The 14,422-nt window shown below is 43.5% G+C and overlaps 1 protein-coding gene across 2 annotated transcripts in view; it reads left to right on the top strand.

Annotated features, from left to right (window-relative positions):
• The first annotated feature begins 6,083 nt into the window (after positions 1-6,083).
• The window catches only part of PPP2CA (protein phosphatase 2 catalytic subunit alpha), a 32,949-nt gene continuing 24,610 nt past the window's right edge, over positions 6,084-14,422 (top strand). For both annotated transcript variants that reach the window (XM_032251438.1, XM_032251401.1), the window contains exon 1: positions 6,084-6,582. In XM_032251438.1, the coding sequence (XP_032107329.1) occupies positions 6,481-6,582 (102 nt within the window). In that variant the 5' untranslated portion in view covers positions 6,084-6,480. The remainder of the gene's footprint in view (positions 6,583-14,422) is intronic.

Below are 14,422 nucleotides of genomic sequence, written 5' to 3' on the forward strand. Positions count from 1 at the left end.
CTGTCTTGACTCACTGCAACCTCTCCCTCCTGGGTTCATACGATTCTTCTGCCTTAGCCTCCTGAGTAACTGGGATTGCAGGCACTCGCCATGACACCTAGCTAATTTTTGTGTTTTTAGTAGAAATGGGATTTCACCATATTGGCCAGGTTGGTCTATTGGTCAGGCTGGTCTTGAACTCCTAACCTCCTGATCCACCCACCTAGGAGACTCCACAAAATGCTGGGATTAGCAGCTCCAGCCACCGTGCCTGGCTCCCACCACCCACTTTTTTTTTGAGATGGAGTTTTGCACTGTCACTCAGCCTGGGGTGCAGTGGTGTGATTGCAGCTCACTGGAACATCTGCCTCCTGAGTTCAAGCAATTCTTCTGCCTCAACCTCCTGAGTAGCTGGGGTTACAGGTGCCTGCCACCAAGCCCAATTAATTTTTATAGTTTTAGTGGAGATGAGATTTCACCATGTTGGCCAGGCTGGTCTCAAACTTCTGACCTCAGGTGATCTGTCCACCTTGGCCTCCCAAAGTGTTGGGATTGCAAGTGTGAGCCACCAGGACTGGGCATTTTCTTTCATAATTACAAAAGCATTATGTATTCACTACAGAAAAATCAAGTTAGTAAAAAGATGAAACTAAAAAACAATCCTACTTACTGGAAGTAACCATTATTACTGTGTGGCTTTCTAAAGTTTCTTATAAACATATATTTGTAATCTGTGTTAATGGAATTGGGGTTATATCACGCATACTATTTTATCAGGTATTTTTAATAATATATTGTGAATAATATTCTATAGCAAACATAATTCTGTGATAGAATATTTCATAGCTACAGAGCTGGTGACAGTATAATTAAAGTTTACCCAGCCTTCTGGAGTGATGAACTTTGGCTTCCATTTCAGAGGTTTTTTGTGTTTTTTTTCCCCTGTAACAGAAAAATGGTCTCCTTTTGTAACCGAGAGTACTTCCAGACATCATGGGCATCACCAGGGGACATGGTCATTTCTCTCCTTTTTCTTTAGCCAGACTGTGGTAGCTGGGTGAAAGGGCTGTATATCTGTGGCAAAGTTTCTGGTCACAAAATTTTGGCTACATTTATACAATTCTAATTCCAGGTGAAAGGGGAATATAAACTTAATTTTTCTGAAAACTACAAAGAACAGAGACAGATACCAGTGAGTTGCAGACATCACTGTGTAAGCTGAGTGCAGAAATCTGGTAACTGGGCAGGCCTTGTTGGCCAGAGCATGACAGGTCTTCTATGGCCAAAGCCAGCAAGATTTTGACTGCTCAGACTTCATTTTGGGGCTTCTGAGGCATAAAAGGCCTTGGTACAAAGAGCATGTTATCCTTTTCAACTATGACACCCTTTTCAGATATAAGATTCTGAGCTGAAAGGAGCGTGAGACTGATTGTGTTAATTCTTGGATTTATTCCTAAGTAACTTTCTCTCTATACAACAAGTCTGAATGGATGACAAAGCAAGAGAGGAGTTTTTGTTTTGTTTTGTTTTGTTTTAGAGAAGAGTTTCGCTCTTCTTGCCCAGGCTGGAGTGCAATGGTATGATCTTGGCTCACCACAACCTCTGCCTCCCGGGTTCGCTGGGATTACAGGCATGTGCCACCATGCCCAGGTAATTTTGCATTTTTAGTGGAGACGGGGTTTCTCCATGTTGGTCAGGCTGGTCTCCAACTCCCAACCTCAGGTGATCTGCTCGCCTCGGCCTCCCAAAGTGCTGGAATTACAGGTGTGAGCCACTGTGCCCAGCCGGAGTTGTTCTTTTTGTTCCAACTCTACTTCTCCTTGAATTTCCTCCCCCATCCCCACTTCACAATGGCTTTGTGTCTACATGATGTTTTTATTTTATTTATTTATTTTTTTGAGACAGAGTCTCACTTTGTCAGCCAGGCTGGAGTGCAGTGATGCAATCTTGGCTCACTGTAACCTCTGCCTCCCAGGTTCAAGCAAGCCTCCTGAGTAGCTGGGATTATAGGCACCTGCCAAGACGCCCGGCTAATTTTTGTATTTTTAGTAGAGACAGGGTTTCACCATGTTGGCGAGGCTAATCTCAAACTCCTGACCTTCAGTGATCCACCCACCTTGGCCTCTCAAAGTGTTGGGATTTACAGGCCACTGTGCCCGGCCTACATGATATTTTGATACCCCTATGTTCTGTTTCCAAACACCACTATTTCACTGCAGACATGAGGGACTCCAACTGGTATTAGAGGGTATGTATTTAAAATCTGAGCCCACTTAGAAATTATAATAATAAAAATAACATCTAGCACTTATTGTACGTTAATTCATACTATTTTTGTGTTATTTATTTATTTATTTTTGAGACAGAGTCTTGCTCTGTTGCCAGGCTGGAGTGCAGTGACGAGATCTTGGCTCACTGCAACCTCCACCTCCCAGGTTCAAGCAATTCTCTTGCCTCAGCCTCCTGAATAACTGGGATTACATGAACACACCACCACACCTGGCTAATTTTTTTGTATTTTTAGTAGAGACCGGGTTTCACTGTGTTGGCCAGGCTGGTCTTGAACTCCTTACCTCAGGTGATCCGCCTGCCTTGGCCTCCCAAAGTACTGGGATTACAGACAGGAGCCACTGCACCCCGCCTGGTTTTATTCATTTATAATTTCATTTAATTATACAAAGAACCTTATTGTTTATTACAATTATTCTCACTTTATAGATGAGAAACCCAAGAGTCAGAAAAGTTAGGTAACTTGCCAAACTTCACACATCTAGACAGTTGCAGAACCAGAATTCAAACCTAGTTCCATCTGCGTCCAGAGTCGTTTCCAACACTGCTCTATTTTCTGTCTCAGTAAGTTTAGAAGTCAGGAAACTGGAAGGAACAACAAAAAAATAAACCTAACTTAATGCCGATAGAATTGCTGACAAGACACATCTCATTCCTACTCCAGGTTTAATGTCAATTTGTATAACTTGACTAAGAGTTATAAAGCTATTCGCTCAAGGTTATTCTCCTCCTACCCCACCCCACCATCAGATGATTTTTATTTATAGCTATGTTTAAACATCGGGCAACACTCAGACTTGCTGTATACTGAATTTGCCATCTAAACAAAGATTCTTTCTCAAAGCGTATTTGCTTTATTTACTCTCTGGTGTTTGCCAAGAAATTAAAAAAACAATTCTTTTTGGTTTGCTTTAAAATTTTTATTCCAAATATTCTTCAGCTCTAGAATTCACTCAGTGAGGTCAAACAAGACCAGATAAGTTAAAGTGAATTTTCATTTTCATGTCAATTAGATACTTTGAGTTCTACAAAATTCACAAACATTCTGGATTTCTTCTAAAGAAAAAGATATCCTGATTAGTTCTGCATTGTTTATCATCATATATGCTTTGCTTCACTGTCTGATGCTAAGAGCTTCCTAGGATTCGCCGGGCATGGTGGCTCACACCTGTAATCCCAACACTTTGCGAGGCTGGGGTGGGCGGATCATGAGGTCAGGAGTTTGAGACCAGCCTGGCCAACATAGTGAAGCCCCATCTCTACCAAAAATAAAGAAATTAGCCGAGCATGGTGGTGCACACCTGTAGTCCCAGCTACTTGGGAGGCTGAGGCAGGAGAATCTCTTGAACCCGGGAGGCGAAGGTTGTGGTGAGTGGAGATCATGCCACTGCACTCCAGCCTGGGCAAGAGTGAGACACCGCCTCAAAAAAAAAAAAAAAAAAAAAAAGAGCTTCCTAGAATACATTCCTTAAGAAGTTACGTCATGGCATTTAATTATTTGACAGGATGTTTTAAGTACATATAATTATATGTTCCCTCCATTTTGTGATGGTGGTGAGCCAAGTAATCTGCATCAAGAGAAAATAAATAACACCTACACTAATGCTACCAACAAGGAGCTCACAGTACTTTGGAAAAACTCATTATAATTTTAGCATATAGTGGGCGTTCCATACTTCATCATTACCAAACTAACATCACCACCACCTTTCCAGGTAAGATAATCTAGGCAAAGAGAAATTATGTTGATTCTGTTCCATATGTCAGATCTTGGAACTGACAACTGCATGACTATGACTGAGACCTTGTACTTGGGAGTATGCAGTTTTAAATCCTGACTACCACCTTGGGCAAGTACCTTCTCTTTCTTGAGTGCCTGTCTGCCTCTTGCCCTATCAGACAGGATCAATTCTCACATAGGTTCATGACAACGGTAAAGAATAAGATTAGATAGGCCGGGCGCGGTGGCTCAAGCCTGTAATCCCAGCACTTTGGGAGGCCGAGGCGGGTGGATCACGAGGTCAACAGATCGAGACCATCCTGGTCAACATGGTGAAACCCCATCTCTACTAAAAATACAAAAAATTAGCTGGGCATGGTGGTGCGTGCCTGTAATCCCAGCTACTCAGGAGGCTGAGGCAGGAGAATTGCCTGAACCCAGGAGGCGGAGGTTGCGGTGAGCCGAGATCGCGCCATTGCACTCCAACCTGGGTAAAAAGAGCGAAACTCCGTCTCAAAAAAAAAAAAAAAAAAAAAAAAAAGATTAGATAGCACACTGGGTATGGCTTTATAATCATGGGCACCAAGTGATGATTTTTTCCTCATTCATTCTACTTGGTCTTAACTCATACCCTTCTATTGTTTGGGGATGTTAACTGCAAAACAGGGACAGAATTTGGGCTAAAGAGTCTTTTCCCAGTCTGGTCAATTAAGTATATGAGAAGACTTTTGGAAGAGTAGATTTGAGGTAGTTTCTTTTGTGCACACTAATGGGAGGTATGAAGGGAAAGCAGAATTACAATTTCCAGCCCAGGAGGCCAAGCCAGTTGGCCTCGCCAAACAGGTTGTCTTGGATAAAGGAGGATTTTCAGTCTTGCTATTGGCTGCTGGGGACTCCAGTGCCTTCTTCAGCCTGTTGGTAGGGATGATGCCCTCAGAGCTGCAGAGTGAGCACTCTCCTCCAGAGTATCGCTGGGCACTTGGGTGCGGAAGGGTTGGCTGATACTGAGGGTGGGGCGCCTGGAAGACAGGCGACCAGGTTCAGCTCTTGCCTTTCCCTTTATGGCTAAATGTTCTTTGGAAAGCTTCTATATCTGTCAAATTCTGGGGGCATCATGATCTCTCTCTGTCTATCCCAAACCATATTCAGCCAATACTGTTGAGAATACAAGCTCCAGGGCTGGGTGTCATCCGTCTGGATGACCCTCTGGATCTGGCACATAGTTGGCGCTCTATGGAGCCAGATGTGTATGTAAAAGCAGGGACAATGGAATGTGAAAACGTTTCGCAAACTCCAAAGCGATTCATAACCAGACAGAGGTCCAATCCCAGGATATGTAAGCTCTCTTTTAAGCGCGGATCACAGCTGCTTCTAACGCCGTCGGGACGCGGTCAGGACAGGTGCATCCATCTTCTATGGGATTCTCCTCTAGAAAGGAGGCCAGGGAGCGCAGGGGCTGAGGGTCTTATTCCCAGGGGGAATCAAACTTGGAGGAAAGCAACCATCGGCGAGGAGCGGGGCACGTGGAACCAAGCCGCGGTCTTAGGCTCAAAGAAAAGCCCAAACCTTGCCACCGCCGTCGCGCCCGACGAGACACCTAAGTAAGGGGACCGGTGTGTGCCGGGGAAGTCAAGTGCACTGCGCGGCACTCCCACGGTAGGTACACGCTCCTCCACCTACAAGTGACCTAATTACACCAGCCGCGCCCAGAGGTGGGGGTGGTTATTGCAACCAGGCGGCCACTCGCTGCCCGTTCCTGCCCCCAAAGATGCGGGAAACCCACACAATTCCAGCGCTGCTACACCCCGGAGGAGCCATGGGGTCGCAATTCTAGTTTCCGTGACAGGCCGCCGGGATCCAGAGGAGGAGCTGTGTTCATCACCAGAACGGCCTTCCCAGGGGAACCAGTTACAGCCAGCCAGTAGCCCCCGCTTCCAGCCGGTCTGCGCCTGCGCGTGGCCCAATCCCTCACCTCTCGGGGCGCAGTGCTAAGGGATTAGTCCGGTTCGCCGCTGTGCGCATTGCGCATGCTCCAGCTCCATCCTTCCCTTCCCCCACCACCCGCCCTCCGGGAGCCACGCCCTAAAAGCGAAGGCGACTCAGTTACCAGCCGGCTACGTCGCGCCTGCGCTTTGACCCAAAGTTTGCGCCCCAACTCCGGTAGTGCGGCCGCTGGGGCTGGGCGCCGCAGTTGCGCAGCTCGCTCCCCGTCCTTTTTCCCGTCCGCTCCCCGCCGCCTCCTGACGCCGGCGTGACGTCACCACGCCAGGCGGCCGCCATTACAGAGAGCCGATCTCTGGTGCCTGAGCGAGCGGAGGAGGAGGCGCAGCGGCCTACGGCCGAGTATTGCGGTGAGAGCCAGCGGGCCAGCGCCAGCCTCAGCAGCCGCCAGAAGTACACGAGGAACCGGCGGCGGCGTGTGCGTGTGGCCCGTGTGCGGGCGGCGGCGCGGGAGCAGCGCGGAGCGGCAGCCGGCCGGGGCGGGTGGCATCATGGACGAGAAGGTGTTCACCAAGGAGCTGGACCAGTGGATCGAGCAGCTGAACGAGTGCAAGCAGCTGTCCGAGTCCCAGGTCAAGAGCCTCTGCGAGAAGGTGAGTTGTACTCCGGCTCCAGGCAGCCGCCTTGGGGCCGACCCCGCCGAAGAAAAGGCGGCCGTGAGGAGGGTGCAACATGGCGGAGGCCGCCGGCCCGGGCCCCCCGAGTCGCCGAGACCGGCGCCGGCTCCCTAGCGACCCGGCGCCCCCTGCCTCCCGCGCAGGGATTGGTTGTCGCCGCCAACGCCGCCTAAAATGGCGCCGTTCACCCGGGTCTTGGGCTTTTGAGCCTCCCTGCCTCGGCGCCAGATTAGGTGGCTGGGGGAGCGGAGACCCTGTGGGTCAGCATCAGGGACGGTTTTGAGGGTGAGCGGGCTTGGATTCTGCGGCCTGGGAATGGGACCTAGACTTCTACGGTGGACTGAGTTAGAGGCTTTCCACTTGTACCCAGGCCTAGTTAGGTCCAAAGCTGCCCAGGGGATCCCCGAAGGCAGTCTTGTTAGGCCATATCCCAGAACATATGTAAAGGTCACACAGCTTTAGTTCCCCTGGGTGGTTTGTATTAAACTCACCAAGCGTTCTTCTCCAGAAACCAAGGTGAGGGTGTCTTTAAGAATTTTAAAATTATTCCCTTAACCTAATTTCTCCGAAGGTCATGGTAGTTAGAGGAGTGTAACTTATTTTTCATAGTTGGAAGAAATGGGGAATTTGGTGAGTCATAATACATAGGGAGCTTTTGGATTGGAAATCAAGTGTCAGTTGAATCTATGATTTATATGCTGACTCAAAGCCTTCTCTAAGCTTAACACACTTGGCATTTTGCCATTTATTTTAAAAGTCAACATAAAGTGGAAGAGCGGTAAATTTTGTATCTTTGTTGCAAAAGTTACTTGATAGAATTTTGTGGCTGCACGTAGTAGTAGTAATAACTGTCGACTAAGATTGTATTCCAGATATTGTGCTTAGTGTTTAAGTAATGTCTCACATACATTGAAAATAGAATGTTGTAGTCCACTTAATAACACTAAATTTTATATTTTTTAATAGCTAATTCTGTTTTGTTTTCCCCTGGGGTTGGGGAAACAGGTAGCCAATTTAGCTATTAGCTGTATGTCGTATTTTTAAATTCTTGTAACTCAGTTTTCTAAAGTACACAAAAATGCTGATCTCTGCTGTGAACACTAACTTCTCTTTTCAAAAATAACTTTGCAATATGTCACTTTAGTACAGAATAGTGGAGTATCATACTAGCATTTTGTATTAGTGAAAAGAATTAATGAAGAACTATTATCCTGATTTGTTTGTGGTGTGATGTGAAAATTAGGTTCATGAGTTTGGTGTATATGTTTCCATGTTTTAGAAACCATGTTGTGAACAATTGGAATGTAAGTACGTCGGATTTAGATTTATTTCTCCCAAGCATGAACAAAACTACTACTAGTTGATGAAGTAGCACATCATCTTGGAGATAGATTTTAATGGTAGCAAGGTATTGAATCTCCTGTTTCTTTACCAATCTCACATCAAATGAGGTTGGTATTTATTTTAAAGGTTTAAAATTGGCCTGAGATTATACAGTCAATTCCATTTTAAATTAGTAGTGTGTTTAATATTGAACACCTATTGAATCTCCAAGATTGCATTCTCTTTTGAGCGGAATGAAAATAAATGAAGAGTAAGTATGCTTATTGTCGAGGAGCTATGAATCTAGTTGGAAGGAAAAGCATGGTATGAAAATGTGTGGGAGTTAGAGCATGGAAGTGTAGAGGGTTTGTGTTGGAAACTGGAAGATAATAAGATAATACTGGATGCTAAAGTGGGGTGGGTGAAGCTAATGCATCCATTATTACTTTCCACATCTTTGGAAAACTAAGATATAGTGAAGTAAATCTCCATTTCTTGCTCAGCTTATGCAAATTTTAGTTCTGAGTGCCAAAAAAGTTGGAAATAATATTTGAGAGTAGGTGTTAGATAAAAGTTTCTGTGGAATGGATCCTTTTTGGTGGATATCATACAGCCTTTATACTGTTTATAACTTGTAATTATTTCAACTTTCAGGAGTTAATCTAAACTTAACTAATTTGAAGACAGGTTTTTGGGTATGTGGAATCCATGAAGTGTTATTTTTTGTTCAAGTCTTTCTAGTAAAACAAAAGCTGTCTTTCACTGTTAATATTTGTGTGCCAGTGGCATCTCTGGATGAAAGGTACATACATGCTTTTTGGTGTGATTGCCTTCTAAAGAGTAATTTTGAAAATATTGAGGGCTAATTTTTTTCATTAGTATATAATAATAATATTTTGGGGGGAAAAATAGTTGTTTGAGAATAGTTGGCAATTTCTTCAGTTACAAGAAGGAATGATAATGTAAAAGCCTTCTACCCACCTAAAGATGCCTGATTTAAATGAAATACTTTAATAGTAAAGGTAGATGTATACTATAAGAAGTAGAAGTCATTGTTACTAAAAAAAATCCTGAGGCCATTATTTTGTTATCCCATCAACAATTAGTGTTACATGTTCAAACCCAGAGAATCTAAGTATACATTTATAGACAAAGGCGAACATGGTTATGATATTCACTAACTAAAAATAATCTTAAGTTGTGATTAAGGTTTATATAAAAGCCAAGGCTGTTAGCGTATACAGTAGTAGACTTTGTCATCTTGAGGATCATAATTTGTTGATAGTTTAATCATTTGGTGTGCAGTTTTGTCTCAGGCTCACTTCTATAGTCAGCATTACATTTGTATAACTGGCCTGGTATGTTTCAATCTACAGATTGAAAGGAGTAAGTAGTATCAACTTGTTTGGGCATTGACTATAGTGAACAATCTTTTATTATGTGACTTCAGCTTTGGTTTAGCTTGGGTATGATTCTTGGCTTTGTGCTTAACAAACATGTGGAGATTGTTGTTTGATAGCCAGATTTTTTTTTTTTTTTTTTTTTCAAAGTTCTTTACCTAGGTATGCTGTTTTCCACTGCTCTGTAAGCACTATAAATAAAATGCTGTCGTTAGTCATGTAAAATGTTAGTTTAAACATTCGTTACGTGAGTATGGAAAAAGCAAGCTGCTTGCTTCTAATTAGATAAGCTGAAAGGTACTTGACCAAGGTGACATTCTTTTTTTTTTTTTTTTTTTTTTTTGAGACAGAGTTTCGCTCTTGTTACCCAGGCTGGAGTGCGATGGCGCGATCTCGGCTCACCGCAACCTCCGCCTCCTGGGTTCAGGCAATTCTCCTGCCTCAGCCTCCCGAGTAGCTGGGACTACAGGCACGCGCCACCATGCCCAGCTAATTTTTTGTATTTTTAGTAGAGACGGGGTTTCACCGTGTTGACCAGGATGGTCTCGATCTCTTGACCTTGTGATCCACCCGCCTCAGCCTCCCAAAGTGCTGGGATTACAGGCGTGAGCCACCGCGCCCGGCCAAGGTGACATTCTTAAATGAAATGGGTAATATGTTTGTGTGAATATGTTTGTGCATTTCATTTTAAAGGCTGTTTGTCTCATTTCCATAGAATTGATTTTAATTTTGAGGACAAACAGGTGGGAGAAGCATGTTACAGAACATTATTTGCATCATATTTTTATGGGATAGTTATTGTTCTCAGTTATAGATATAAACCAAAGACTCAGAAAGGTAAAGTGACTTGACTACAGGGGCTAAAAGTGAGATTGCCTCGGCTTATGGAGTCTAAGCCTAATGTTTTGATATTGCTTCACAGATCCCCTTCTCTTTTCAGAGGTTGTGTTGATAATGAAAGATGTAGGTGAATTGGGAGCAAGTTAAATTGTGAAGTCAACACTTTCGTAAAATGAAACTTTTTTTTTTTTTTTTTTTTGAGACAAGGTCTTACTTTGTCACCCAGGCTGGAGTGAAGTGGTGCAATCTCAGCTCACTGCAGCCTCCACCTCCCGGGTTCAAGCAATTTTCCTGCCTCAGCCTCCCTAGTAGCTGGGATTACAGGCACCTGCCACTGTGCCTGGCTGAGTTTTGTATTTTTAGTAGAGACGGGGTTTCACCATGTTGGCCGGGCTGGTCTTGAACTCCTGACCTCAGGTGGTCCACTCGCCTCAGCCTCCCAAAGTGCTGAGATTACAGCCTTCAGCTACTGTGCCAGGCCGAAACATTATTTTAGTTTCTTGAAAGCTTCCTATTCATGTCATGTACTGTTGTCCCACTTTGTCCTGGAAACAGTAATTATTATTCGGTTTAGTATGTAGCTGACAACATTTGCTCCTCAAATAAGATTGGTGAGATGAAAACCCTAGAGCATTTCTCTTGTATTCTCAGTATAAATCATGATCCAGAGACGGAGCTCTAAAGTATTCTAATAAAGTATAACTGACTTTTTATATTGATCATTGCAGCTTATAAAATGCCTCTTTTCGGCTGGGCGCAGTGGCTCATGCCTGTAATCCCAGCACGTTGGGAGGCTAAGGTGGGCGGATCACTAGGTCAAGATATTGAGACCATCCTGGCTAACATGGTGAAACCCAGTCTCTACTAAAAACACAAAACAATTAGCCAGAGGTGGTGGCTTGCGCCTGTAGTCCCAACTACTCGGGAGGCTGAGGCAGGAGAATCACTTGAACCTGGGAGGCCGAGGTCCAGTGAGCTGAGATCGCGCCACTGCACTCCAGCCTTGGGGGACAGAGTGAGACTCCATCTCAAAAAAAAAAAAAAAAAAAGCTTACGACAGTTGTCATGCATGTGTGCATTTGTTTCATGGTCTCCTGGGCAGGAAGCAGTAATACAGTTAGTTTGGGGTTGACTTCATGAGGTAACAGAAAAGGTGAACATTCCTGCTCTTCAGATACACAGGTTCCCCACTCCTCCCTGTGTTCTCCATTGGCAGAATTCCACGTTTTCAAAAAATTAGCAATAGGACTAAGTTGAAACTTATGTACTGTAGAAAGAATGATGGACCCTTGAGGAGTATGTGGGATAACATTTGTACCAGTCTGGTGTGGCCCTGTTTTATGGTGGCAGATATGTTCCCTGTTTCATCCTAAATCAGGTCCGAGTTACCTGTGGGATATCCTTTGCTTAATTTGGAACGGATAAGTTAGGAAAACCAAGAGGCTGGGTTTGGTGGAGTCTTTTATCAGGGTGCTGAGGAGAGAGGCAAGGTTATATGTGACAGGGAGGCACTACTTAACCTTTATACTTTGACCCATTTCTCTCATTTCATTATCTTTGCCTGAAAAAGCTGTCAACCTCCGCTCTCATACAGGAGCAGATTTGAATTGGATGAGAACTGTGAAGGGGGATGATTTTTGTTTTTGCGAGTGTTTTGTTTTGTTTTTTAGACATAGTCTCACTGTAGCCCAGGATGGAGTACAGTGGTATGATCTCAGCTCACTGCAACCTCCACCTCCCAGATTCAAGTGATTCTCCTGCTTTAGCTTCCCAAGTAGTTGGGATTACAGGTGTGCACCATCACACCTAGCTAATTTTTGTATTTTTAGTAGAGATGGTGTTTCACCATGTTGGCCAGGCTTGTCTTGAACTCATGACCTCAAGTGATCCAGCCATCTCTGCCTCCCAAAGTGCTGGGATTATAGGCATGAATCACTGAGCCCAGCTTGTTTTTATTTTAAATAGGTTTTCTTTTGGCTTCTGGGGCAGAAGTGGTAGACCAGGTGAAACAGGGAGAGGTCTCTAGTTGCCAATAAATGGCTGGGGAGGTGGGGTTTGAAAGAATGGTAAAGAACAACCTGACATTAACTGCTTATTTTTTTTTTTTTTTTCCTTTCTGTTTTTGAGATGGGAGTTTTGCTCTGTTATCCAGGCGGAGTGCAGTTGCATATTCTTGGCTCACTGCAACCTCTGTCACCTAGGTTCAAGCAATTCTCCTGCCTCAGCCTCCTGAGTAGCTGGGATTACCGGTGTGTGCCTCCACACCTGGCTAATTTTTCAAGTTTTTGCCATGTTGGCCAGTCTGGTCTCAAACTCCTGACCTTAAGTGATCCGCCTTCCTTAGCCTCCCAAAGTGCTGGAATTACAGGTGTGAGCCACTGTGCCCACTTAACCGCTTAATTTCTTCACAGTGCAGTGTTATTGCTTATTTATTTATTGGTCTGATGCGGATTGTGGTTTAGAATGGATGAACAAGGCAGTGGCACAGATAGGTGTGTGTCTGAATTTGGGTATTTTCTAAACTACATGTGACCAGTTGGCCAGTCCCTCTTGCACCCTGTGTTGCCACTTCTGCCTTAGTCATTTAATTACTTCTACAGATGGGAATTTTCACCCTCCTGGTATTGGGGCTGGAAGAAGGTTGCAAACAGCTGTCCTAGATTGTTTCTGGGAGACAAGCAGTAGAATGTGTTTACCTGGGCAAAGGCATGCAAAGTGTGGTTCACAGAATTTACGAAGTGTCAGTGATGCTGTTGTGTGACAGTATACATTTGTTTTTGGAACCAATATTTAATAAACCCCCCATTGTATGCATTATTGTCACCATTGGGCTTTGTCTAAAAAGTGTTACATTATTCTCGTGTATAAGGATTTCTTAGTTTGGTTTTGCTTTAATTAATAACACAGTGTTAGATTAGTCAGGAGATTGACTTTGTAGTTAATTCTAGATAGGGAATGTTTTGAAATGCTTGAGCCAGTGGTGATCAGGTAACTTATTTTTCTGCCACTCATTTGTAGATGAACAGTAATGCCCAGTATCTAATTCATTTGATTGGCTTTAATGTAATAGGCTTAAGAAATGCTTTAGGATGGAGTAGAATTTTAGTAATGGAATCAACCTTATAGACCATCTAGGCTAATTCATCTTATACAGATGAGGTAGGAAACTGAGACCCAGAGTGCTTGAATCTTGTTCATGATGTATTATTGTGACAATTTTTAACTAACTACATATATAGCAACATTTCCTAGTTGTATAGTAGATTAAAACTTTTTTTTTTTTTTTCCTATGCAGGAATGATTGGGAATGTTTAATGCATTCACATATTAGTTGGTAAAGACTGAGGTTAGTCTGTTGTGTATATGAGACATAGGGCTTTAAGGACCTTTCCTTTTGGTCAGAGGTGAAGGTGATTATATTGCAGAAACAGATGGGGAAACACAAATTACAATTTTAGAATAATCCCTCATTCCCAACATTTTTATTTCATTTAGGTCCTAAGCCTTAGAGCAAAACAGAAAATACTAGTTGCTAGAATATTACCTGGGGGAGTAAACTTTTAAAGTATAACCAGACAGGTCTTAAAGAAGATTGAAATGTTTTATGAAATATTGCTGGTATCTGTTCAGTGTGATTAATGAAAGACAAGTCGTCAATGCACTGCATAATGACATTTTGGTCAGTGGTGGACTTGTATATGATAGTGGTCCTATAAAATTATAAGGGAACTGAAAAATTCCTATCACCTGTAGTGACCCTGTAATATCATAGTGTAACACTTCATATTGTCTGTGTTTAGTTACACAAATAACATTGTGTTAACAGTTGCCTACAGTATTCAATACAGTAAATGCTGTACAAGTTTGTAGCCTAGGAGCAATAGGCTATCCCATAGCCTAGGTTTGTAGTAATCTATACCATCTAGATTTGTGTAAGAACACTTTGTAATGTTCACACAACTGAATCATTTGATGTGTCCCCATGGTTAAACAACAACGCATAATTAATGTGAAGGATGGCTTGATAGTTGAAGGAAGTTAACTCAAGACTCATTTGCTTCCAGGGCTAGTAATGTGTCCTGCGTTATGTATCACCCCACTCCTCAAACTCTAGCCCTGTACACTAATTTATCGCAAATCTTAGGGTTTTCTGCACACACGGCGGGGCGGGGGGGGGAGATATTAATTGCTTTTTTTCCCAGCTTCTCTTCTATGTTTTTATATTGGTAGAAGTGTCAAACTATATGGTAAGG

The sequence above is a fragment of the Sapajus apella genome, unplaced genomic scaffold, assembly GCF_009761245.1.
Source record: "Sapajus apella isolate SASKATOON/1434 unplaced genomic scaffold, GSC_monkey_1.0 scaffold1, whole genome shotgun sequence".
Lineage (NCBI taxonomy): Eukaryota > Metazoa > Chordata > Mammalia > Primates > Cebidae > Sapajus > Sapajus apella.